General features: G+C 36.4%; 2 protein-coding genes across 2 annotated transcripts; both read right to left on the bottom strand.

Moving 5' to 3' along the window:
• Positions 1-208: 208 nt before the first annotated feature.
• Positions 209-925, bottom strand: LOC110866523. The gene has a single exon (XM_022115669.1). It carries the CDS (start codon positions 923-925, stop codon positions 209-211), a length of 717 nt encoding a protein of 238 aa, XP_021971361.1.
• A 19,725-nt stretch (positions 926-20,650) lies between these two features.
• On the bottom strand, positions 20,651-23,087 carry LOC110866522 (cysteine-rich receptor-like protein kinase 2). Its single transcript, XM_022115668.2, has 7 exons — positions 22,894-23,087; positions 22,194-22,609; positions 21,929-22,048; positions 21,663-21,820; positions 21,228-21,438; positions 20,905-21,136; positions 20,651-20,822 (listed from the first exon to the last, which is right to left on the bottom strand). Exons 1-7 carry the CDS (start codon positions 23,085-23,087, stop codon positions 20,651-20,653), a joined length of 1,503 nt encoding a protein of 500 aa, XP_021971360.2.
• Between the last annotated feature and the right edge of the window lie 4,819 nt (positions 23,088-27,906).

A 27,906-nucleotide genomic window follows, 5' to 3' on the forward strand; every position in this document is an offset into this window, starting at 1 on the left:
CCAACTTTTGAGTTATGACAAGATTAGTCCCAACAATCACCCCCCTAATCTTGTCAATAACTTTCTTCACATTAGAGCTGGTCCATCCTCCTCATATCGGGTCAAGTTCACCTCTTCCTTTTTCTCCCACCTTAGACACTCCGATATGTAATGCTCGAACTCATTGCATTTGTAACACCTGACGTGGCTCTTGTCCCGTTGTACTCGACTACCTCATTTGATCTCTACCGGACCTCCGACCTCTACCTCGGCCTCGTCCAAGATCTTCTCGATTCGAGTTTCCACAACCGCAATGCTCACATCTGTGCTCCTTTTCCTTTGCTTTTTCATCCGATTTTGTAAACAAAAGTTGGTTTAGATTACCGGATTGAGTATCCTCCTCATCCTTGATCCCTTCTTCATAAGCTTTAAGCCGACCCACGATATCATCATAGCGGATGGTCTTCAAATCCACCACCTGTTCTATTGAGGCCACCATATGAATGAACCGCTTCGGCAATCCGTTGAGAAACTTCTTGACTAACTTGGTTTCTTCTATAACTGAGCCAAGTGAGGCGGCTCTAGAGGCATACCCTGACAACTTATTAGCAAACTCGTCTATGGCACTTTGATCCTTCATCTTTAGTTTTTCAAACTCCGCCATTAAAGTCTGTAGTCTTGCCTCTCTGATCCGATCTGCACCCAAATGGCGGGTCTTTAGAACATCCAACATCTCCTTTGCTGTTTTGAGATTTCCAACTTGCAATATCTGCTCTTCCAGTATAGCTTGAAACATGAGAGCGATTGCAATATTATTCTTCTTGGCATCCACACCCGTACCCGGTTCGATTTGTTCCCACACCCCGTGAACATTGAAAATAACCCTCATCCTTATAGCCCACACCGTATAGTTTGTTGAAGATAACACCGGACATTGAAGAGGCATAGTGTTGTTACTTTAACGGTAACCAATGCCTGATTACTCGATTGATCCATACTCGCTTAAAAACCAAACCTTTGTTGTTAAAAAAAATCAAAAGAGTAAACTTGACTTTCGTTTTTCCTTTGTTCGAAAAAACAACAGAAACAATAAAATACTTTCTTTTAATGACTTTCACTTTTAGAATCCCAATAAAAGGTCCCTCGTCCTTAATTTATTAATTGAACAATAATGATTTCAAACTAAAACCAATTCAAACCTTGGATTCCGATTCACCGTTTTGAATTAATTTGTCGATGCTTTTACTCGATCTCCCGATGCCGTCAAATACTCAATTGAACCTTCAAATGGTTGACAATCTTATCGATAATAACAAGTCTTCTAAATTGATGATCTGCCCTGATACCAATTGTTGGAAATTAGGCCTTCTTCAATTTAATCAACAAAATATTTAACACGGAAAAAAACTTTGATTAAAATTGAAGGTACATAAACCCTAAACATATAACCCATATTTATACTAAACAACCTTGATGCCCAAGAAACATACCTAGACTAGAATTAGGAAACCTAAATAATAATAAAATAAAGTTACCATAAATAATTAATCTTCCACCAAAAATAAACAAAACCACTTAGCACCCTCCAACATTTGAGTTATGACAAGATTAGTCCCAACAATCATCCCCCTAATCTTGTCAATAACTTTCTTCACATTAGAGCTGGTCCATCATCCTCATATCGGGTCAAGTTCACCTCTTCCTTTTTCTCACACCTTGGACACTCCAATATGTAATGCTCGAACTCATTGCATTTGTAACACCTGACATGGCTCTTGTCCCGTTGTACTCGACTACCTCCTCGATCTCTACCGGACCCCCGACCTCTACCTTGGCCTCGTCCAAGATCTTCTCGATTCGAGTTTCCACAACCGCAATGCTCACATCTGTGCTCCTTTTCCTTTGCTTTTTCATCCGATTTTGTAAACAAAAGTTGGTTTAGATTACCGGATTGAGTATCCTCCTCATCCTTGATCCTTTCTTCATAAGCTTTAAGCCGACCCACGATATCATCATAGCTGATGGTCTTCAAATCCACCACCTGTTCTATTGAGGCCACCATATGAATGAACCGCTTCGGCAATCCGTTGAGAAACTTCTTAACTAACTTGGTTTCTTCTATAACTGAGCCAAGCGAGGTGGCTTTAGAGGCATACCCTGACAACTTATTAGCAAACTCGTCTATGGCACTTTGATCCTTCATCTTTAGTTTTTCAAACTCCGCCATTAAAGTCTGTAGTCTTGCCTCTCTGATCTGATCTGCACCCAAATGGCGGGTCTTTTGAACATCCAACATCTCCTTTGTTGTTTTGAGATTTCCAACTTGCAATATCTGCTCTTCCGGTATAGCTTGAAACATGAGAGCGATTGCAATATTATTCTTCTTGGCATCCACACTCGTACCCGGTTCGATTTGTTCCCACACCCCGTGAACATTGAAAATAACCCTCATCCTTATAGCCCACACCGTATAGTTTGTTGAAGATAACACCGGACATTGAAGAGACATAGTGTTGTTATCTTTAACGGTAACCAATGCCTGATTACTCGGTTGATCCATACTCGCTTAAAAACCAAACCTTTGTTGTTAAAAAAATCAAAAGAGTAAACTTGACTTTCGTTTTTCCTTTGTTCGAAAAAACAACAGAAACAATGAAATACTTTCTTTTAATGACTTTCACTTTTAGAATCCCAATAAAAGGTCCCTTGTCCTTAATTTATTAATTGAACAATAATGATTTCAAACTAAAACCAATTCAAACCTTGGATTCCGATTCACCGTTTTGAATTAATTTGCCGATGCTTTTACTCGATCTCCCGATGCCGTCAAATACTCAATTGAATCTTCAATTGGTTGACAATCTGATCGATAATAACAAGTCTTCTAAATTGATGATCCGCTCTGATACCAATTGTTAGAAATTAGGCCTTCTTCAATTTAATCAACAAAATATTTAACACGGAAAAAAACTTTGATTAAAATTGAAGGTACATAAACCCTAAACATATAACCCCTATTTATACTAAACAACCTTGATGCCCAAGAAACATACCTAGACTACAATTAGGAAACCTAAATAATAATAAAATAAAATTACCATAAATAATTAATCTTCCACCAAAAATAAACTAAACCACTTAGCACCCTCTAACTTTTGAGTTATGACAAGATTAGTCTCAACAGTTTCTTCATGTTTTATTATTAATGTCACAAGAAATGTAGTAGAGGTTCAGTTCCACCATAATGCTACAATATTTTAGGTATATAATGTTGCAGAAATTAATGTAGAATGTTGTAACCGTCCCAATATTAATACATAATGAAGACACAGAAGTAAGCAACACAAATAACAAGCGAACTTGGTAAAACACTTTGGTGTTAGCATGCCTTATCCCCATGGCCATGCTAAGATACAGAGCCATCCTCAAAAACTCTAAAAAAAATTAGGCTGCAGCAGCAGTTTTGATTCTCTTTATGTAATGTAAGCCAAAGCACTGATGAAGTTTAAAGGCTGAAGCTCAATCTACTGATGAATTCCAAACACTGGTGAAGAACCAAAGTACTGCTCTTTCAAGGCCTGATCACCCTTTGAAGAAAGCACTGATGCTCAACATCAGTGGCCGACTGGAACAGTGGAATGAAGAATCAGTGTTTATACATCAGTGGTTTTTAAGTACAATCAATGTCAGTAGTTAGCAAAGCAGTAGTTGTATAGATCAGTAGATAGAGTTTGTTAGGTTGTTAGATGTCGCTTTCATGGTGACGTCAGCTGAGATGCGTCAGTGGATTGGATTGCCTATAAATATAACGGTACTCTGTACTGTTACACTTGATTGACTGAGTGGATTCTTCTTCTTCAGTCCAATCCTTTCATCTTGTGCAACCAACCTTGAGGTATCAGGCTGAGGGGGAGTTTAGTTATGTAAGCATGCTTGTAATCTTTTGATTTGCTTTGTAACCTTTCAACTGATGAAAAGCAATTGTTTATCACACTATTCTCTTCTTTGATTGTGTTTACAAAGTTTGTATCCATTTCTGCTGCACTTTACATCATTTCATATGTTCTTACTGTTCAATTTATACAAACAAACACAATCATGAGAGCCTCAGATCCTAACAATTGGTATCAGAGCTCGGACAGTCAAATTCGATCTAACAATCAATTTGACATAACAGTTCAGCTCAAAATTCATTGATACTAAGGTCGATTGTATTCAGTTGAAAAACAGAGCAACGAGAAATCATGTTCAAAATGATGGATCTGATACTCTGTACAACAACCAAGATGTCATATGACACACAAACTTCACATAACAAGTGATATCATGCATAAAACACCTATAGTACTCATATCTGGAAATATGTCTGATAACTATGGTATAATCTTTCTTTTTACAAAATTGATTTCAATTGTTGTTATGAAGGTTGTGATGTTTTTATCATGACTGCTGCTAAGGTGTTTACCTCATGTCAACGAAAATCTATGTTCGGATGATAACAACAGTGTTTTTGTTTGCATAAAAAGAGGAAAACTAAAACTTTAGCTATTTAGATCTTATGTATTGAAAAACAGGTTGAAAATCCTCTAAAAAGGACCAAAAATCAACTATGTTAAAAATACATTAAGAAAATCAGCAGTCAAAATATCCAGATCATGAGTAATGTGGAATTTGGCATAAGCAAGTGCAAAAATGTCCAAATCTCTCAAAACATTGCTGAAAATGATTTTGGATTGAGTATTCTTTCCTTGAAAACCTTCCAGTAAAAATTTCAATACTCTTCCATGGAAAGGGTAAGAAGGGAAAGCAGAAAAATTACAAAAACTCAAAAGTGTGTTTATCTCAAAACCTTTGAATTCAAAAGAAAAGAGTATAAACCCAAATCACTTAAGAGTTCACAGGTTAATCCTACAAAAGGAAAACCAAAAATAGATCTGCATTTTTGGTCAAACATAATGTCATCAATCATCCATGCTCAATCACTGTTTCAGGGAAGTTCAGGTAACAAAAGTATCTCCAGATAATTTTCAAAAAAGGAGGAATAGGCCAAATTTCTCAGGAATTATTCACATGGTAATAAGGTTCACAAAGAACTTTCAAAACCTTTGTGAACGGGCTCCTCATGGTAACAATCAACTGACAAGGAAATGGTACAAAACAGTGGTTACAGGACTTTGGTTCAAACCACTGACCATTGTCCTAAGCTTGATAATGAAATGATCCTGACCTTATTCGAAGTTACTTTAACTCTTGAGACACACCAGATCTAATTGATTTTATTATCAGAAAACTTTTACTCTTTTTCTCTGTAAAGTTTTCTTCAAATAAAACAGGATATATTATTCTTTTTTTTCTTAGAATGATATACTTTGCACTTTTACTTGTTTTTGATAGTAAAAGTTCAATCAACTGTTGGAATATAGAATCCTTTTATTTTTGCATAGGGTGATATATTCCTTGATAATGATTCAAAAGGAGATGGTGAAATAGTTAAGGTCATTTCAAACTCAAGTTTCCATCTCATACCAAAGTTGATTGTTAACAAATTTCAAACATCTGGTTGCCCATGTTTTACTCTTAAGTTCTCAAAAGGAATATTAAAACACAAAATGGGTGATCAAAGCTAAATGAGATGATCATCTGGGATACTCAACCACTGTCAAAATCTATAGAAGTGTTCAAAACTTGAAATAGATATGTGGTAAAACCTGAATGCAAGGGCCAGTAAAATTTTTACATTAAAAATCCTTGTAAATCCTGTTGATATGATTAATTCTGATAAATTAGCATCTAAAATGTGTTTGTCAAGAATTTGATTCTGCAGGTAACTCACAATCACCTTCAACGGATGTTGGATATGATACTAAAATCATTTCCATCATCAGAGCAGCAGATGTACAAAACAGTGGTTAAAGCTCATCCACTGATGTACAAACAATGTTTGATCAAAATTGCTTTCTAAAACCCTACCACTACTTCACCAAACCACTGTTGATAAATATTCATCAAAAATGGATAAAAAATTATCAGTGTGCCAAACCCCTCCTTCAAATCCATTCACATCCATTTCAAGCCACTGCTGGATCATCAAAGTCACCAGTAGTGGTTAGCTCAGATGATTCACATCTGCAGCTCCACCTGTTAAAAACATCAATCCTCTTTAAAACTCAACCATTTCACCATTTTCTTGGCAACATCAATGAAAAGGATTCTTTCAAAAAGGCTATCCTAAAACATGTGTCTTCTTGCTGACTCTCTACCACTCCATCAACAAGTCAAAATGCCATAAAGCACTGAAAGACAGAAAGTTGGGTAGTTGTCTTCTAAGAAGAGCTTCAGCAGTTCAGTGATAACAAGATTGAAAAACTTGTGCCACAGCCAAAGGATGAGAATCCTTTTGGCAAAAAGTGGGTCCTCAAAGAACATTTCATATGCTAGGAGCATGATTGTCAAGATTTATCATACTTAAACAAGTACAGACACCAAGAGTGTGAAAAGATTACATCAGGGGGATATCAATTCCTAGGCAATAAGCTTAGTGTTTTGACTGTACACATGTAGCAGATGTTTCCACAACATTGATTGAAGAATATTATGATGCTGCTGTTGTTGCTGAAAAGTCCAACCGATTGTAGTGCCAAAATATGTTATTGGATTTTGATATAAATTGCTCAAAAGACTTCTTTTATGCAGGGATGTCAAGTAGCTGAAATATATCATCAAAATCCAGTATCTCATTCATCCATCATCACTTGACATCAGACACCACTTTGTGGGGGATTGCTATGAAAAAGGTTTGATTTCTCTGCATCATGTCCATCCTAAAGATCAGCTGGCAGATGTACAAACCTAAGAATTTGATACATCTACCTTTGAAAACTCCATCTCTAGGATTGGAATGCTAAACATGGATCAAAGCAAGTTATCTTGTACTCCATGTGTAAATAGCGTCAAAATGTTTTCAGAAAATCAAAATAAAGCCTTAAAAATAGTTAAAATTGAATTTTCTCAATAAATCTCTAAAGTCTGATGAAACCATAATTTCCAAAACACAAGCAGAGGTTCCTGAGCAGATTTTAGCAGCTATAACTGCTCCTCAGGCACCTGCTGCTGAGGCCACTGCTCAAGGTGATCACAGCAGCAAAACAACAGTTGTGAAACCCACACCTAAATCCACCAAAACAAAAGAAAATTAAAAAATCCCCCAAACCTACAATAAAGGCAACTCTGGAAGATGAGATCCCAGAGCAACTGTCAGTGACAACACAAAAGTCACTATAAACCACTGCTGCTACTTCCTCACCGTAGATGGTAGAAAGGTCTCAACCCATGCCTCAAACTCCTCCTGCTTCTTCTCAAAAAGAACAGGTTGTAAGAACAGGGACACCAAATTATGATGCTCTGGAATCACTTGATTTCATCATCCACAGTCCACTGCCCGGGGCAAATTCACTTTCAACTCCCATCATCATTTCACAAATACCACCATCAATAATGACCTTGTTGCATGCTTTGGATATAGCTCAGACATAAATCAGTTCCTCTCAATCACCTATCACTAAGAGTATACTCCAACAAGTGACTGAGTCTGATGCTTATACCTCTGCTATCCCAGCAACAACTGAGGAGGTTACATGTCACGGCCCCCGACCCGGTTTGACCCGTTTCAGGGGCCGCGGGACAGGAATCCCGTAGTATTTAATTTAGGCGACATCGAAAGTCTTTTTAAAACAGGATCTTTCAATAATTTAAACTGCTCGTTTCATAACTTAGGGATAAATTCCCATATTTTACAATAATGTGATTTCCCAGGGAAATCTTTATTTTCAAAACATGTTCATTTTATTTATTTACATTGAGCCACTTTTCTAAGCTGGGAGTGCTCCGTGGCACTTTCCTTTGCTCACACCAGATCACCTGAAACATGTTTGAAAAAGGTTTTGTCAGCGGGGAAATACTGAGTGAATCATTCAGTTTACTAAAACGACTCGTTTGTTATAATTTACAGTATTAAGGGGAATTACAATGTTTCTGATTTCAAACCAACTACCCACAGTATTTGTCACTCGACTACCCATTGGCTATCTCGTTGTCCAAATGGTGTCTGTGACTGTGGTCAGATCACCCCTTGGCTAACTCGTTGTCCAAGTGTGACGTGATGTATACAAAACCCCACATACCGGCTGTACTTTGGTGATTACATAGACTTAATCCCTGTAATTATAACTTTGGAAAATAACTTGGAGTTTTGTAAAACAGTTGATAAAAAGAGAATGACTCACATTGCAGATTTACGAGCAGAGTATAAGCTTTACTGATTAGCCTTTTAACCTAATTTAAATAACAATGCACCCACAAACGGGATTAGTAACTAATTCAGCAGTTACGTCAATTCATGAGATTAAACCCTCACAACTATTATCAAGTGCGATACTTAACAATCCAATGGATTCACAACGAATGACAGAGCATAGTTCGAATTCGAACAACACTCAAACATTCAAGTCGAAATCACAATGAATAACAAAGTATAAGCTCAATTTGAGCAGCACTCGGACAATCGTTGGATAGTTATAATCGATCGGACGTTGAATCGTAATAGTGATCGAGTTATTTCCCTGATTGCGGCAGCACCTCGTGATTTGTGTGTGTGTTTATTGTACAGTAACTATGATAATTCGACGTACACAGAAGGTATAAACGTCGTTTCAACTCCTCTGTGCAAGTCCCAAGGTCGGCTATTTATAGCAATTTTTGAGGCTTGCTTACGGACCGTAAGCCCTTTCCCTTGCGGTCCGTAAGCTAAACAGTCTAATTCATAGGCTGCCTAGGTTCGGGTATAGCTTGGGTGATTCAAAGAATTAGCCAATCAGAACATAGCAACGTCTTATTTTAGATAATTATCAACTAGGGTTTGCCCCCCTTGAGTTTTAGGGGCCCTGATCCTGATTCTGATTATTCTAAAAATTTTAGGGTTAGTGCAGAATTACTTGGGTGTCTTAATTAGGGTTTTCTTATTGACTAATTATCGTCCTAATTATTGATTTTAGTGGCAGTTGTTACATCCTCCCCACCTTGAGAAAAATCTCATCCTCAAGATTTACTGAAATAGATGAGGGTACTTTCGCTTCATTTCTAATTCCAGTTCCCAAGTGTATTCTGGTCCTCTCTTGGATTCCCATTTGACTTTTACTAGCACTAGTCGTTTGTGTTTGAGAAACTTGATCTTCCGTTCTTCTATTTGTAGGGGTTTCTCTATGAATTTCAGCTTTTCATTTACCTCTATATCTTGAAGAGGTACTACCAGGGATTCGTCTGATAGACATTTCTTGAGATTGGATACATGAAACACATCATGTACTCCAGCTAATTCTTCTGGTAGTTGTAAACGATAAGCTACTGGTCCTATTCGTTGGATCACGGGGAATGGTCCAACATATCTGGGACTCAATTTTCCTTTCTTACCAAATCGTACTACTCCTTTCCAAGGAGTTACTTTGAAAAGTACTTTGTCTCCTACTTGAAATTCTAACGGCTTGCGGCGATTGTCCGCATAGCTTTTCTGGCGATCTCTGGCTGTCTTTAATCTTTCCTTGATTTGTGTTATTTTGTCAGTGGTTTCTTGCACAATTTCGGGACCTGATAATTGACTTTCTCCTAATTCTGCCCAACAAACGGGAGTTCTGCACTTGCGTCCATACAGTGCTTCGAATGGAGCAGCTTCGATGCTCGAATGATAACTATTGTTATAGGAGAATTCAATTAATGGTAAATGGCTATCCCAATTACCACCAAAGTCAATTACACATGCTCGGAGCATGTCTTCCAAGGTTTGTATCGTCCTTTCACTTTGTCCGTCTGTTTGAGGATGATACGCAGTACTTAAATTAAGTCGAGTTCCCATTGCCTCCTGGAAACTTGTCCAGAAACGGGAAGTGAAACGACTATCTCTATCCGATACAATGGAGAGTGGGACTCCATGTAAGGATACTATTTCATCTACATACAACTTGGCTAACCTTTCCATGCTAAAGGTTTCCTTCATTGGTAGAAAATGAGCTGATTTGGTTAATCGATCCACAATTACCCAAATAGCATCATTACCTTTTCTGGTTTTGGGTAACTTAGTAACAAAGTCCATTGTTATGAGTTCCCATTTCCATACAGGCATTTCTAACTGTTGTAGTAGTCCTGAAGGTTTCTGGTGTTCGGCTTTAACTTGTGAACAGGTTAAACACTTAGATACGTATTCGGCTATATCCTTTTTCATTCCTATCCACCAAAAATTATTTCTTAAATCTTGGTACATCTTATTATTTCCTGGATGTACAGTATACCTTGATTTATGAGATTCTTCTAAAATCTTATTTCTTAATTCTCCTTGTTTACGTACCCAAATTCGCTTCTTGTGGAATCTCCAAATTCCATCTTTTCCTTGTTCTAGTTCTTTTATGTAACCTTTCATTCCCTCGGCATCATTCTTGATTGCCGTTTCCTGAATTTTCTTCAATTGTTCCATTAAATCTAATTGTAGATTTAATCTAAGAGCACGGACTCGTCTTTGCTTTTCATGATACTTACGACTTAAGGCGTCTGCGACTACGTTCGCTTTTCCTTCGTGATATTGAATATCACAGTCGTAATCACTTAGGATTTCCATCCACCTTCTTTGCCTCATGTTTAACTCTTTTTGCCCAAATATGTACCTTAAACTCTTATGATCCGTATAGATGGTAAACTTAATTCCATACAGATAATGTCTCCAAATTTTAAGGGCAAAAATTATGGCTCCTAATTCTAGGTCATGAGTCGTATAATTTTCCTCGTGCTTTTTCAATTGCCTAGAGGCATACGCAATTACCTTTTTGCGTTGCATCAACACACATCCGTATCCTAATTTTGAAGCATCACAGTATACTTCAAAGTCTTCTGTTCCTTCGGGTAAAGCTAAAATTGGAGCATTTGTCAATTAGTGTTTTAGAATCTTAAAAGCTTCTTCTTGTCTAGGTCCCCATTCAAATTTAACGGCTTTACAGGTCAGCTTAGTTAAAGGTACAGCTATCCTAGAGAAGTTCTTAATAAATCGTCTATAGTATCCAGCTAAGCCTAGAAAACTTCTAACTTCCATAACTGTTTGCAGAGCTTTCCAATTTGTGATTGCTTCTATTTTAGCAGGATCTACGTGAATTCCTTCGTGAATTACGATATGACCTAAAAATTGTACTTCCTGCAACCAGAATTCACATTTTGAGAATTTGGCATAAAGCTTTTCATTTCTTAACAAGGTTAAGAGTGCATGCAAGTGCTCACAATGTTCCTCCTGACTTTTAGAATAAATAAGTATATCGTCAATGAAAACGATCACAAATTTATCCAAGTATGGTTTGCAGATCCGATTCATCATGTCCATAAATGCAGCTGGAGCATTTGTTAGTCCAACGGGCATGACTGTAAACTCATAATGTCCATACCTAGTTCTGAAAGCAGTTTTAGGTATGTCCTCCTCTTGTACTTTCAACTGATGATATCCTCATCTTAAGTCTATCTTAGAGAAATACCTAGCTCCTTGCAATTGATCAAAAAGATCATCAATCCTAGGTAGTGGGTATCGATTCTTAATTGTAACCTTATTCAACTCTCTATAATCGATACACATTCTCATCGATCCATCTTTCTTTTTCACAAACAACACTGGTGCACCCCAAGGGGATGAACTAGGTTGTATAAATCCTTTGCTTAGTAATTCATCTAACTGCTTCTTTAATTCTAGCATTTCGGTGGGAGCTAATCAATAAGGTGCCTTGGCTATTGGTGTAGTACCTGGAATTAGATGAATTCTAAATTCTACTTCCCTATCAGGTGGTAACCCAGGTAATTCTTCTGGAAAAACATCTGGGTATTCTAAAACTATAGGGATGTCTTGGAGTTCCTTACTTTTAGTGTTAATGATTAAAGAAATCATATACACCATTTCTTGTTTTCTTGAATAACTAGCCAATTTCATTACTGAAATGAATTTCAGTGACTTCCGAGGTTTATCTCCTGAAATTAATATTACTTCTCCTGTGGGGGTACGGATTTCTACGGAATTCTTATCACACAGGATTCGAGCATGGTTGGCAATTAACCAATCCATTCCTAACACCACATCGAATCCGGCTAAATTCATAGGTAACAGGTTTGCAGAAAACTTATGACCTAACAGTTCTATTTCTCCTTTTTGCACAACCTTGTCTAGGTTGACAGAATTTCCATCTGCCGTTTCGACTGTAAAAATCTGCCTAAGGGTAGTTAGAGGTAAGTTAAGAGCTTGGCAGAATGAAGTATTAATAAAACTTTGGTTTGCACCAGAGTCAAATAATACTTTTGCATAGACGTTATGTACTAAGAACGTACCCGCTATCACGTCTGGAATGAGTTCGGCTTCTTGAGTGGTCAGCTGGAATGCGCGAGCATTCTTCTTGGTTGTCCCTTCAGCTTATTTGCCTTTATTATCCATGGTTTTGACTAACTTAGGGCAGTCAGGTTTGATATGCCCTGTTTCTCCGCAGTTATAACAAATTCTGGTCTTTGTCCTACAATCCTCCTCACGATGTCCTTTTGCCTTGCAAAAGTTGCAAACTATATTGCATTGCCCATAGTGTTTCTTATTGCAATTTCTGCAGAAAGGAGGTCACGAGGATTGCCCTGTTCCTCTTCTGCTGAAACATCTGTCAAAGAAAAGGAAAAGGGAGGTGATGAAACCCTGAAAATTCAAGCAGATGATGAAGATACACAAATGAAGATCGTTCAAGTCAATTCAATTCAGCTGGTCTCAAAACCACTGCTGATATTAAAAGGGTAAGGGATGAGAGCAGAGCTTTGGTTGAGAAAAAGATAGTTCTGCAAAAAGAAAAAGAAGAGGTGAGGTACTTCATTAAAGAAGAGTCCTGTTAGAAAAACAAGGAAATCAACCACCACAGCTTCTAAAAGTAAGCCAGTTACTACTTCAACCACAAATTCTGTTCCCACAAAATCACTTACACCTCCACCATTAACAACATCTGTCACCCAAACAACTGCCACCAATACCACATCAACACACACCACAACCTCTGTCATCCCCACTAAATCAACCACTGCCATCCTTTATCAAAGAAGGAAACAAAGCAGATGGACGCAAAAATACCAAAAGAAGACCAAGCTTGAGAGAAATAAATCATAAAGATGGTTCTTCAGACACTTTGAGCAGAACAACAAGAAACAGAAAAATCTCAAGACACTGCTCAAAGTTGTCATTACCAGGCCACAATCTCCAAACTCATCTTTTCAAATAAACCTCTCCCAAGAAACCCATTGGATTCAAAAATACTAAAGTGGATGTCTGATCAAAAGACCCACGTATTGACTTTGCTCAGATCCAATGGTGAGGTGAAGCATATATCAAGGGAAAATGCACTTGGCCTGGGTATAGAAGATTTACAAGATCTCCTTGAGCTTACACTGTGCAGGGATGAGGGTGATAAGGATTCCATGAACTTTGAATTACGATTCAAAGGTCAAGTAAGGGAACTCCTGATGAGTCAATAAAGATCCTGAATAATGAAGTGTTTTGGCATCATCTGTTCTAGGGGGAGATTGTTGGGATTGAACCCTACCAGAGGAACAGATGATGTAAAGCCAAAACTGGTTCAGAACAGTGGATTCATCATAAGAAGCAGTTTGCACTAAACCTTCCCCTTAAATGTGGCTCAAACATCTGATATGCTCCAAAGTATTGCTTCTATAAACAACTGCTGACCTACAACTGCTGATTCTACACAAGGACTGATGAAGACTAAAAGCTCTGCTGCCCAATCTACTGTCTTGAGTCAAGCACTGCTGATCATGACAAGTGCTGCTAGGTTCACAGCAGTGGAAGGATGCAGCAGCAGTTTTGATTCTCTTTATGTAATGTAAGCCAAAGCACTGATGAAGTTTAAAGGCTGAAGCTCAATCTACTGATGAATTCCAAGCACTGGTGAAGAACCAAAGTACTGCTCTTTCAAGGCCTGATCACCCTTTGAAGAAAGCACTGATGCTCAACATCAGTGGTCGACTGGAACAGTGGAATGAAGAATCAGTGTCTATACATCAGTGGTTTTTAAGTACAATCAATGTCAGTAGTTAGCAAAGCAGTAGTTGTATAGATCAGTAGATAGAGTTTGTTAGGTTGTTAGATGTCGCTTTCATGGTGACGTCAGCTGAGATGCGTCAGTGGATTGGATTGCCTATAAATATAACGGTACTTTGTACTGTTACACTTGATTGACTAAGTGGATTCTTCTTCTTCAGTCCAATCCTTTCATCTTGTGCAACCAACCTTGAGGTATCAGGCTGAGGGGGAGTTTAGTTATGGAAGCATGCTTGTAATCTTTTGATTTGCTTTGTAACCTTTCATCTAATGAAAAGCAATTGTTTATCACACTATTCTCTTCTTTGATTGTGTTTACAAAGTTTGTATCCATTTCCGCTGCACTTTACATCATTTCATTTGTTCTTACTGTTCAATTTATACAAACAAACACAATCATGAGAGCCTCAGATCCTAACAATAATGTAAAGCCAAAACCGGATCCCATCAGTGGACCATCAATAAGCAGCAGTTTATCCTATGCTCTCCCCTTGACAGTGGTTATCTAACAGCTGATGAATCTTAAGTGCTGCTCAACTACAACAACTGATGAACCAAACACTGATAATACCTTAATGACTGCTGAAGACAAACACTGATGCTCTATCTACTGCTGTTTCCTAAGTACTGCTGAAGACTCAAGCACTGCTCTCTCAAAGACTGATCACCTTTGAAGAATGCACTAAAGTTTCAACATCTGTGCTCAGGCTACAACAGTGGAACGTGAAGCAGTAGTTTTCCTTAGTTTTGCTTGTTACTACTTATCAGATGTTACATGTCAGTAGTTTGTATAGAACAGTATTTGTAGTTTGTTAGGTCGTTAGATGTCACTATCATGGTGAGGTCAGCTGAGGTAAATCAGTAGTTTGGTTTGCCTATAAATATGACAGTATTCTGTACTGTTATATTTGATTCGTTTTGAGTGAGTTCACCTCCTCAATTCAATCCTTTCATCTTATGCAACCAACTCTGGTGTATCAGGCTGAGGGGGAGTTTAGATTGTAAGCTTGCTGTAATCATTTGCTTTCTATTGTAAATCTTTTGACTCAATGAAATAGCAATTGTTTATCAATCTATACTTTCCTTTGATTATGTTTACAAAGTTTGCTACTCATTTCCGCTGCTCTTATTTGTTTTATGCAAACAAACACAATCATGATGGCCCCTAGATCCCAACATGAACTAATAGACTCTTGCAAACCGTCAATGATGATAAACATTGACAAACGGGGCAAACTACGGAAACGTACGGTCGCAAAGTATTCGGTATTACGCAGTTTAGTAGCTTACATATTGGGTAGCTCCCCATGGCATGATATAAATAAGTAACTAAAACAACAAAAGTTTTTGGAAATAAAACTGGAAAACTGTGAATTCGTGAACTTGCCAACTTTATGTTGACACCCTATTACATGCTTTGCAGGTTGCTCGTTACAGCTTCGGACGGACATTGCAATCGGATGGAGTGCGTGATTGGTAAGTTTTCATGATTAACGTATAATTAACAATCTTGTGGTTTTAAATAAATATGGGTTTTCTTTATACTTCCGTTGCTAAATTGAACCGTGTTTTTAACATTTAAACCATGAACACTAATCGTGTTGAGTAGAAAAATTTATATCGTATCAAAATGGTTCATCATGATTAGTGGCTAAGATCCTGGTCAGTTACATGCCTCGCGGCAGTACTCTGCGTGTGGATTTTGAGGGTGTGACAATCGTCATATTGGTTGGCTGGTTATGGTTTATTTAATTGTTGGTATTATTTATTTTTATAACATATTTACCATTGAATTGCATGTCGACACTTTTAAATTATTAACTAAAACCGTTTTATTCGAACATTAAATTTTCTCACCAACTTATGTTGACCTAAAATATTATTCCACATAATACAAGTGAAGATGTTTGAAGCGTTTTTATTGATGAGGACACATAGGGATGATGCCTTAGAAAATAATCCGATTTTAACTTTTGTTATGTTTTGGATTTGTTGGATTATTTGAATTGTCTATTTGGTTATATGACTTTATTAATTTGGTCATCTAATCTGCTGCGGGTAGGGCTGTAAACGAACCTAACGTTCAGCGAACAATTTGTGAACTGTTCGCGGGAAGTTTTTTTACGTTCGTTTGTCTAATAAACGAACGAATATGAACAAGAAAATTCGTTTGATTAGTTAAATAAACGACCATGGACAGAGGTGTCGTTCGTTCAATTATGTTCGTGAGTGTTCGGTAACATATTCATGAACATTCGTTCTTTTATGTTCATTAATATTCGTTTTTTGTGTTGTTAATTAAAGATTTTTGTACTTTTATATATTTTATCTAATGTTTTTATATTTTTAAATTTTTATTTATTTTGTTACCCTAACTATTAAACTTGGAAACCTTATTTTATCTTGTTTATTCATTGTTTCCCTTTCCTTATTATTCACATGGACAAATACTATCGACCTCTGTTCAACGATTAGGGCTTAAAGTTCCAGCGTTGCTCTCTCCGTCATCCACATTTAGCCTTACCGCGTTCGCCGAATTTATTTGTGTTCGTGAACACGTTCATGAACGAACATGAACGAACACGAACATAAAATCTCGTTCGGTAAGTGTTCATGAACCGTTTGTGAACACATTTAATTCCTCAACGAATGAACACGAACAAGACCTTGTTCGTGTTCATCCGGTACGTTTACAGCCCTAGCTGCGGGTCGGGGTGTGACATTTTATTAGCTCTCGAATCTCGATTGTGAAAAACAATAGTACATGAATGTTTGGTCGTATGGTTTAATTTGCGGGATAGTTTTTCTCTTTTATTAGCTCTTGATTAAGAAAAACAATAGTACATGCAGGGGCGTACCCACCCTAAGCCAACGGTGGGCCGGCGCACCCCATGAAAAAATATTTTTTAGTGTTATTTTTTCGCCGGAAATTCTGACCGCACCCCTTGGAATTTTTCACCCGCACCCCTTGAAAATTTTCAACCCCCCCCCCCCCCTAGAAAAAAATAATTATTAACCACTTATTCACTTAATTATTTAACCCAATTAAAGCCCAATCTGCAATCAATTTTTATTAACACAAGCCAAAACCCAACCTAAAGAAATTTGAACTAAATAAAATAACTCAAGCCCATCGACCCATTCAATTTCCAAATCCCGCCCCCAAAAAAACTCCCAGCGACCTGACACCACTGCTCACGACCTGGTGACTTTTTTTACTGGAAAAACCAAAATTCCGGTTGGACCGACCCATATTACGTCAGAATTCCTATATAGAACTAGTATGGTTTATTAATTTATTTATTTTATTTTATGTGATGATTATGAGAAAATATAGATGTGTAAGGGTTTAATCTTTTTATATTTTTTTGATTTTTTTGATTTTTTTGTTGTTCTAGACTTGTAGTTAAATGATTTTGTTGTTTTATTTACAGCTTTGTTTGTTTAAATTATTAGTTACAAGTAATCAACATTTAATATTAGGGCTTGAATGTTTAAAAACATAATTGAAAGTTATGGGCTATGGTTGAACATGATTGTTCATTTTGTTTAAGTGTTTAGTGTTGTTTTATGAACTTATGGAGCAAATTATATGAACCAATGAGGTGGTGGTCCATTGGCAAAGGCAAAACTTTTAAAACACCTAGGTTGGGAAGGGGAAGGTGTTGGGCTCAAGTCCCATAGATGACAGAGGATTAAAGAAATTAACCGTTTAAAAAAAAGGAATAATGAGTAAGAATGTAATGAACTTATGGTGTGTTTAGTATCTTTAGATGATATTTTGGATATTTTTCAAAAAAAAAAAAAAAACCGTAGGGCACAATTTTAAATACGTTTGTAATTTGTAATGACGTTTGACGTGTTTTTGATGATTTATAAATTTTAGTTTGATATTCTTTTGTCTTACATGATCCGACCCGACTCGCTATGAATCGATATTTTTATACAGCTAGAGGCCTAAAATCTTTGAAAATATTCCGCACCCTAGAAAAAAATTCCTGAGTTCGCCATTGAGTAAATGTTTGGTCTTATGGTTTATAGCGAAGAAACTTGAAAGACGTACAGGTTGAGTTATCACAGAAAGAATATTATAAAAAGTAATAACAGGAACCGGGTCACTCTGTCTCTTAGTCACACGAAGTTAATATTTTAAAAATCATCAATTGAATCCATAATGAAGAAAAGTTACAAGTTCTTTGCAGCATTTATCCCCTCAAGTTACTTTATTGTATACCATTTCAGGATGTAGTTGAATTTTTCTAATTCTTTTGTTTATTTACTAGACACTAGAGACACCAATATATTTCTTTCAAGAACCTAATATATGAATCCTCCTATCTTGATTGTGAATAAAAGTAGGCCTTGTTAACTGTCTTTTCCCCAATGATTGGTCCTCCTGAAGCATCAAAACCACCTCAGACATAGTTGGTCTATTCGAAGCTGGCGATTGAGTGCACAACAAGGCAATCTCAGTAATCTTCATCACATGTTCTTCTTGGGATTGATTCAAGTCCAATGACTCGTCAATTAGTGTTCTATGTATTTTCTTTTCATATAACTTCCATGCCTGACACAGATACATAGAAAATACATTATCATGGGCGACTATGTAAAATAGATCATATATCTGGAAGGCCTAATTTAATAAACATCAAGAAAAACTATGTTCATATTTTAGTTAATTGGAAACGTTTCCCCTGGTTTCTTCATGTTTTGTTATCAAGAAAAACTATGTTCATAATAAATGTATGCATATACTAAATATATAATTTAATCTATTTATAAAAGTTTATAAAAATCTTTTGGGCCCTTTGGAAATTTGGGCCTTGGGCGACAGCATGGGTTGGCCGGCCCAAGAGCCGGCCCTGCTAAGATGGCTATCTGATTCAACCGTATCTTTTTGATACACAACCGGTAACAACAACTAATTTTTAAAAACCAAACCGGACCAACTGGCCTATAACAATAGTTAATTATTTGAACTAAACCAAACTAAGTGACGATCATATGTTATCGGACATATATGGACATATATGAAAGATCCAGATCCTGTTGGGTTATTCCTAATATGAGTTGAAGTGGGTTCAAGATAATTCATAAGGGTTGAAGATAAAATTTGGTTTATTTATTATTAACTAGTTTTTGGGTCTAGATAAATATTAGTATTTTATTTGATGGATCATGTTTATCTAGTTTAGGTTAATGATTATACAATTAGTTTTTGAGTCGTAGTAGGGTTGGGTTTAGTTTAATATAAATAGATGGTTAGGATTATTGTAATGTGTGTACTCTGGTTTGTTATAAAACTCGAGCGACTTCGTTCATCTTGTGTTTTTTGTATTCGAATTTGGGGCCTGCTTTTCCTAACAATTTTCATAACCTTCGAAACAAAGGAAATGCTTCTTATTGATTCCTAACAACCCTCCTTACCAAGAACCATTACCCAACGAGGAACGGAGAAAAATGAAAAACGAGCTCGATATAAACGAGTAGAATCGCACCTAGGAACTTGTTGATTTACCTGCCGGTCACAATCCATTGGTTCAACATCGATGTAGAAGGATAGTTTGGGAATCCCAATCAAGTACAAAGCTCGACTTGTAGCTAGGGATTTCGTGCTAAAACAAGGAATCAATAGAAGAGCACCGGTAGCACGACTTGATACCATTCGACTCGTATTGCAATTATACCAAAAAGAAATTGGAGATGTGATGCAGGCCCAAGTGTAGAGGATCGGGCCATGACATTTCTGGAGGTCCATGATCGAGCTTCCAAGGGTGATTTACGAAAACGAGTATAACTTTGGCTACGGGTGTCCGTTTTAGGCGTTCGACCAGTCAAATCGCCCCAGAAAACGCATTCTAATGGGAGTTTTGAACACTTTTTATGTTCTTTCGGTGTTTTATGCATTTTGTTTTTTGGCTTGTGTTTGGCCCATGGCCTTTTTGTGGCTCATTTCGAATTTTAGTCTCTATTTATGTATTGCTCTTGTTACTCCAATGGTCAGAAATCAATTTCGAGTTTAATCACTTTTCACTTCAAATTCTCTGCCATTTGGGTTGAATTTTGGGGGTATGGGGAAGATCATCACGGGTATTCGCAGAATCAACGTGATTTGTTATTCGTTATCAGTTTAATCTAATACGACTTTTGTATATGCATCTCCAAAATACCTGCAAAATCTACGATAAATATATAATATAGCCTCACTCGTGGTTGTAGGTTGGTACTTCTCTAGTTCTCTAAGTAATGAACATATTTATATTTAACTCTTATGTTTTCATGTTTCACCCCAACGTTATTGACCACACAGTAATTACGAGAGATGTGATGTGGTTGTACCATATGTTACCTTATATGTTCTTTTCTATATATTGCTATGTTTCAATGTTGAAGGAAACATTCGTTGACTTCTTTTATTTATATGGTCTTTTCTTTTAACTGCTTATGTATATTATTTTCTTCTTAGTTTGATGTTGGAATATTGAAAAAAAAAACAATCAAAAAGGGGAATTAGTTTTAAAGTTGGCATCTCACATGTTCAAGGAGGTATTCCATGGATGGCCTATCAGAGTTTACGTCAGTAGACCTTCGGCCACTAATAATTTCAAGAATCACGATACCAAAGTTGTAAGTATCAACCTTATTTGATAAAGCACCATGAAGTACGTACTCCGGTGCTGCATATCCCCTGTAATTATATTATATATAACGAAGTAAATTCCAATATAAAAAAATTAATGAAGTGAAACCTAAATAGTAATGCAACTTACAATGTCCCCGCAAACTTGGTGTTAACATGAGTTTCATCTTCTGGTTGAAACATTGCCAACCCAAAATCTGCTATTTTGGCTTTAAAATCATCACTGAGGAGAATGTTGCTTGATTTAATATCTCTGTGAATGATTTTTACATGGCATTCACTGTGTAGATGAGTAAGACCTTTAGCTATCCCCAATATTATTTCATATCGTTGGTTCCAGTCCAAAGTCCCATTTTTTGCGCCTGCATTATGTGCATATTTATTGTCATTCCAACACTTGCAAAATGAAGATTTCAAGTGAACAATCATGAATGATTTTAAACTCCAACTTACCCCATAGGAATTGGTCAAGGCTTGAATTAGCCATATATTCGAGGACCAGAAATAGATCAGATCCTTCACTTGACCATCCAAGGAGACGAAGAAGATTTCGATGATGAATGTTACTTATAAGCTTAACTTCATTCTCGAATTCTTCTTTTGCTCTAACATCTTGTACATGAAGTTTTTTCACCGCCACAACATTCTTATCATCAATGATTGCCTGTTAAACCATCCAAAAACAACTAGTTAAAGAACAATTTTAGTTTTATAGCTATATACGTACATATGTTGTTGCTTATGTTAAATAATGTCTTCATCAATGAATTCGGTACTTAATTCATCGAAGTCTATTATGAAGATTCAGGAATAAGATTTTCTTTTGTGTATCTCTTTAGTCTGCAAGTGTGATAAAAAATCTCAGGATTCAGATACGAAGTTTATTACCTTGTACACTTCACCGAAACCTCCTTTCCCTAGAATATTTTCTTTGCTAAAATTATTAGTTGCCAACTGCAGATCCTTATAATCATAGTTTAGTGTTCCCTTTAAATCCTCTTCGTTCAAAGCATGTTCCATATATGAATAGATGATATCAGTATTTACTTTAAAAATATATTTGATAGAACATAATAAGAGAAATCTCACATAATGCCACAAGTATATTTCAAATATATTAAAAGTATCTCATGCGTAAGTATATATACAATCACCTTGTCCAGCCTTCTTGGAGTTCTTCCGTCCGCGAAATAAGCATAAAACAAATATAAGGAACAAGAGAACTAAACCACCAATGGCTCCAACAATTATGGCTACCTTGTTTGAATGAACGCCTATCATATAGAAGTTATAAACACAAACGTTACAAACCTTCGTTTAAATGCAGGAAGACAACAGGTCCTTTTTCAAAAAATCATATCACATTAACATGGTCATGAATTATTTATGTCAATAAATTGAATGATGAAGTAGCCTCACCTTTTAGAATATTTGTTATATCTATTGTCTGGTTGTCATTGAATAATGGAGTCTCTGAATACCTTGCAAAACATGCATTGTCGAAATACTTCCCCTCTGTATTTGGAAGGCATTCTTTTAATTTGTTGTACGCTGTATTCATGCATCCTTGGCAAATGTCTTGGTTTATGTTTTCAGCACATTGTGTAATAGCATACACCGTTGCATTTTCGTACGTGATTCGCCTTAGACTTGCTACATATGAATTAGATGTTTTTGGAGTAGCATCTCTAATGTCTGATAAAAGATCATCTACAATTTGAGTATAACTTGATAAGGGTTGAGATGCTGACACATTGCCACAAATTGAAAAGCCACCACCAGTCCCATCCTCGTTAACATTTGGGTTATTATAGAAGTCAGCAGACGCCTCGTACCTTACGAAAAAGAGCATAGAAGATTTAGAACTTAAAATGCATTTTTTATATATGTTGGTAATTTTAATGTCATCAATCTAGAGACTAATCTAGGGTTTCCTTATTATTCAGTTGCTCAAGGAATTACAAATACAATGATATCAATATATAGATACTAATCTAGGGTTAGGAAACTTAATCCCCAAGTTAGGCACAAGCCCACATAGGGATAACTAGAGCCGACTAAATTAAAACCCCAATTTTTCTTCCAAATTAAGACGTATGGGTCGACAGAAATCAACAACCTCTTCAAACTTGGAATAACCATGCCATCTTCTAAAGTCCGTGAGCCGACCGAAGTCTTCAAAACAATGTCACCCATGCCCGTAACATCAAGTATCTTATCACTCACTAATTTTACCTTTCGAAAGTCACCTTCTATCAGATTATGCAGTGCTTCACTGCTGTGAGTAGCATGAAATGAAGCACCAAAATCCATGCCCTAGAAATCCACGCTGCTCTCCACACTACATACTAATGCATCCAGTGACAGAACCAGAACTTTACAACCAGGGGGTCATAATATAACTTTATTAAATCCCATACAACAGTTAGTTTAACCAAATGTCGTACTACGTACAAGGCGAACGTATGATAGTAGTAATTGTAATTTTTTACCAGTCAAATAATATAAACCAAACCCTTTTTGGTATTATTTTCATAAGTTTTTAAAATATTGTTAATGAAGAGTCGATATACCTTTTTCTTGTTTATTCACATATGCACATCCCTACTTGATAAAAATGTCTTCTAATTACATTTATGTAACAAAAAAATCAAATAAGTACTAAACTCAAAACAAATAACAATCAAATAAAATGTAAACAAACAAACTAATAAGAAAGCTAAATCTTTTCAACTGATTTAAGCAAAATAAATAAAGAAAAGGCAATAAAAACTACTCATATATCATTATGTATAACAAAAAGTTTAATCAAAAGATAAAACTCAAAAATGAAATGAAATGATAACTGATTATCAAATAAAAAGGTAAACAAATCTATATCAACAAATCTCCATTCACATCCTTTGAATCTATATCTATATCTATACATATAATAAAAGAAACAATGTTAGGGACACATGACGTTCTATGAGTACCTTAAAGTTCCTTTTGTTAGAAAACACATCTTGATGACGAAATGTTTTAACGGATTACATTATTCGTGTAAGACATTTGTTTATTGTAATCGTGCAATACACGAGTTTTTAAAAGATGTAACTATATTATTACCTAGTATATAAAATTATATTTATTCAACCCGTATAATACACAGGGTTCTAACCTAGTACATAAAATAAATTATTGAAGTAGAAGCTAAATTGAAACTTAAATCTCCATTCACATCCTTAAAAAATGGAACCATCTTTATCCATAATTTTCAAAAAGTCATTAATGGTAAAAATATGTATAAAAAAATATTAAAATAAATTAAATAACTGGTAGGCCAAAGTAAACAAAAAACCCAAAACAATTAAATAAACCGTCGTTCACTTCCGTTACTTATGTACTTCTTTCCTTTTAGAAAAAGCAACCTACAGTGCAGCGTTTTCAACCTCAATTGCCGGCTGGAAAATTTTCCCATTCATCTTATCTTCACTTTTCTATTCATTTAAATGACTTGGAGAGGGTCAAACTGTAAAAACGACTTTGAAGGGGTCAAGCTGTAAAAAGGCGACCACTTCAGATTCCCATGTAAACAAGAGATTTCGTCGGCCGGAGGGTCAGTTGACCCCTACCCTCCTGTGGTTCCGCCCCCGAATGCATCATCATCATTATTGTAGTCTCTTGCAGAATTTATTTCTTTCTTCTCTTTTGAACACTAATTCCTAAAGTTTGCAATTCCAACATACCACATCCTTTAGAGCTTTAAACACTCCTCCTCTTGCTCTGACGACTACCCCGCTGATTCTTTCATCCCCTAGCCTCTATACTCAACAAAGAACTCGAAGACTCACCTGAACCATGGCGTCGAGCATCCTCTCCCAAAATAAGATCCCGCATCTTCGCAAACGTGAACTTCCTCGATTTTGAAGTACGATTTTGGACACACTATTAAGCAACGAGGACAATAACTAGGGGCGACAATTCTTGATACGACCCGCCAACCCGAACCGAACCCATCATAAAAAAAGGTTTGGGTCAACTAACACAACCCATTAAAAAGTTGGTCAGGTTCGGGTTGACCCGTATTAAAAACGGGCCAGTTTCGGGTTAACCCATTAACCTGTTTAACTATTTAGAAAAAAAAAACTTTTATGTTTTACTTCTTTCCGTTTCTATTATACATAGTTAGTTATTATAATATTAGTTTTGACACATTATATTATATATTTGTTACACTCATACTCATTGTTAAGCATGTAATCCGTAACCCACTTAAAACCCAACAACTCGCTTATAAATCCCCAACTTGCATGACTGTTTAAAAATATGGGTTAAAGTGGTCGGGTTCAGGTTGACCCAAATTTATATGTGTTGGGTTAGGGTTGAAATCTTTGACCTGAATAATAATATGGGTCGGGTTCGGGTTGAACATTTCAACCCCCCAACCCGTCAAACAGCAACCCGTCAACCCGCCAACCCATCAACCCTACATGACTGACAACCCTAATAATAACAGTAGGGCTTGAACCTCATCATCTAACTTATTATTGACAGACACTAAGAGAGACAATATCGAGTTTAGGTTATTGATGTGATTTGTTACCGAGTCACCCTTCTTCATCCTAGTATTCACAAGCTCAAGAATAAGATAAACCTTGATTGTTGCAGAAGACTTTTCAAACATGTTTGATAATGCTTCCATCATACCTTTAGTTGTCCTTCTGGATGTTATAGGCAACATTCTCAAACAGAGATAACGCTATCACTGCTCTATCTTTCTTATCCGTCTTCACCTAAACTGCTTATGACATACCTTCTGGCTTCTCATCCTCAAGCACTGCATCTAAGTTTTTCCAACAAAGTAGTGCTTCAATCTGCATCTTACCCAACCAAACTTATTCCCATCAAACTTCTCTATTATGACCTTTCAGTTTATAGCCATGGCAATGACTAAACTAAATGAAACACTAGTTTTGGATAAATAGAAACAAACACGGTAAATCAGTCTATTCAATACGCAACAAAATACGAACTTGATAAACAAAACTGAAACCTTAATTGAAACGATAAAACCTAACAAACATGGTTGACTCTCGTTCTAGGTTTTTGTAGTCGGTCTCTCTGATTCAACGAAACTGTTCTTCTGCAAAATAGATCTCTAATTTCAGTTGACACGGGACTGGTTGTCAAAGCTTTCAAAAAAAAGAACCCAAAACTCCTTCTACAACGGTAGCGGAAAACCATAACGACGACAGCGGCGAAACCTTAGCGGCGCTGGGTGGCGGCGACGGTTGACTGGGTGGCTGATGACAAAGAACGGGAGGCGGCGGTTCTCGTGTGATCCCAATTAAGAGCGAAAGCTTTAATACCAGTTGTTAGGATCGTTAGGATTTAACGCACACACGAAACTAAACACTTACACACGAAAGCAATAAAAGACACGTAGATTAAAGAGGTTCGGTAGGCTGACCAACGTCCAATGTGCTGCAACCAGGGTTTCTTTATTATTCACGTGCTCAACGAATTGCAAGTACAACGATAACAATATATAGAGACTAATCTATGATTAGGAAACTTAATCCCCAAGTTAGGCCCAAGCCTACATCCAGATAACTAGGGCCGGCTAAATTAAAACCCTAATTTAACTGCTAAATAAAGACGTGCGAGCCGACCTAAGGCTAGGGTCGGTCCCTTGATGGAGCCTCCACACCAATTCGTTCAAGAAAGTACTCAAAACGATTGATGATGATTGCATCCAAACTTCAAACACATGTGCATTATTTATACAAAGTATTGAAATTATGTCGGGAGCAACTAAATAGCAAGTTGATGATTAGCATTTCTCATTCGCTGGATAGATAAGGTCATAGTAGACATGGTTGTCACTTCGAAGCTAAAGACATAGATGCACTACTAGAAAACTGACATTTTGCTATGGGATTTTCTAATGGAAAAAATGAGTTGCTAATATCGACAAAATTGGGACACATTTCCGATGAGAAAAAAAAACCCTATTTTTGAGACAAGTTTGCAACACAATAGCAACAAAACCAAAAAAAAACACCATAATTGTGTTACAATTTTGTCGCAAATTTGTACGATTTTTTTCTTAAATTATAGACTTGTTAAATTTACCATAATCACATACATTTACACTACTTTGCTACACAATTCTAACGAAAACCCACTAAGAAGGTTAAATTTTAAAACTAGGGTTGTAAACGAACCGATCGTTCAGCTAACACTTCATGAACCGTTCGGCTAGAAGTTTGTTTACGTTCGTTCTTTTAATATATGTTTAATATATGAACGAACATGAAAGAGAAATTTTGTTCGATTAGTTATATGAATGAACATGAAAAAGAAATTTCGTTCCATTAGTTTTATGAACGAACATGAACGGAGGTCTCGTTCGTTCGATTATGTTCGTTAACGTTTGGTAAGGTGTTCATGAACATTCGTTCATGTTTGCATGTTGATGTTGTTCATGAAAGATTTTTGTACTTTTTTTTTCTAAAGTTTTTTAATTTTTAATTATTTTAGTAACTTAACAATTAAAATAGGAAACCCTATTCCCACTATATTTATGCATCATTCTCCTTTCCTTCATCAATATTCACATCGGCCTCCATTCCACGATTATGGTTTCAAGTTCCAATGTTGCTCCCTTTGTCATTTACCTCTAGCCTCCGTTACTTTCATCGATTTTATTTGTGTTCGTGAACCGTTCGTGAACACATTCATTTTATTAGTGAACGAACACCAACATAAAATCTCATTTGGCAAGTGCTCATCAACCGTTCGTGAACACACTTATTTTCTTAATGAACAAACACGAAAAAGACCTTATTTGTGTTCGTTCGGTTCATTTAAGGTCCTATTTAAAACTATTAAGTATTTCATCACAAATGCGTCACAATGTTCTAACGCATTTGTAACTTGAATATTGGGATTAGATTTAAAAACTATTGGGCTTAAATTTACATTTTTGGGGTTATTCAAGCCAACAATACATATTGATACATTGTACGTTGACAAAAATTTACATAGCCTAAATTCTCACTCCCAGATTTCACAATTGCGATGTTCATCCGATACTTCTCATTTGCGACCGTTCAGGTACATCACATCGATTCTTCTGTTGACTCTC

The sequence above is a fragment of the Helianthus annuus genome, chromosome 7 (genome assembly GCF_002127325.2).
Source record: "Helianthus annuus cultivar XRQ/B chromosome 7, HanXRQr2.0-SUNRISE, whole genome shotgun sequence".
Classification (NCBI taxonomy): Eukaryota; Viridiplantae; Streptophyta; class Magnoliopsida; order Asterales; family Asteraceae; genus Helianthus; species Helianthus annuus.

Bases quoted from the DNA above. Each gene is read 5' to 3' on its own strand.
- LOC110866523 (XM_022115669.1), bottom strand. From the start codon at position 925: ATGCCTCTTCAATGTCCGGTGTTATCTTCAACAAACTATACGGTGTGG.
- LOC110866522 (XM_022115668.2), bottom strand. From the start codon at position 23,087: ATGGATTTTGGTGCTTCATTTCATGCTACTCACAGCAGTGAAGCACTG. The intron at 22,049-22,193 runs GTGAGGCTACTT...TCTATATGATAG, and splicing joins TATAACAAATATTCTAAAAG to GCGTTCATTCAAACAAGGTA. The intron at 20,823-20,904 runs GTAAGTTGCATT...ATATAATTACAG, and splicing joins ACCAAGTTTGCGGGGACATT to GGGATATGCAGCACCGGAGT.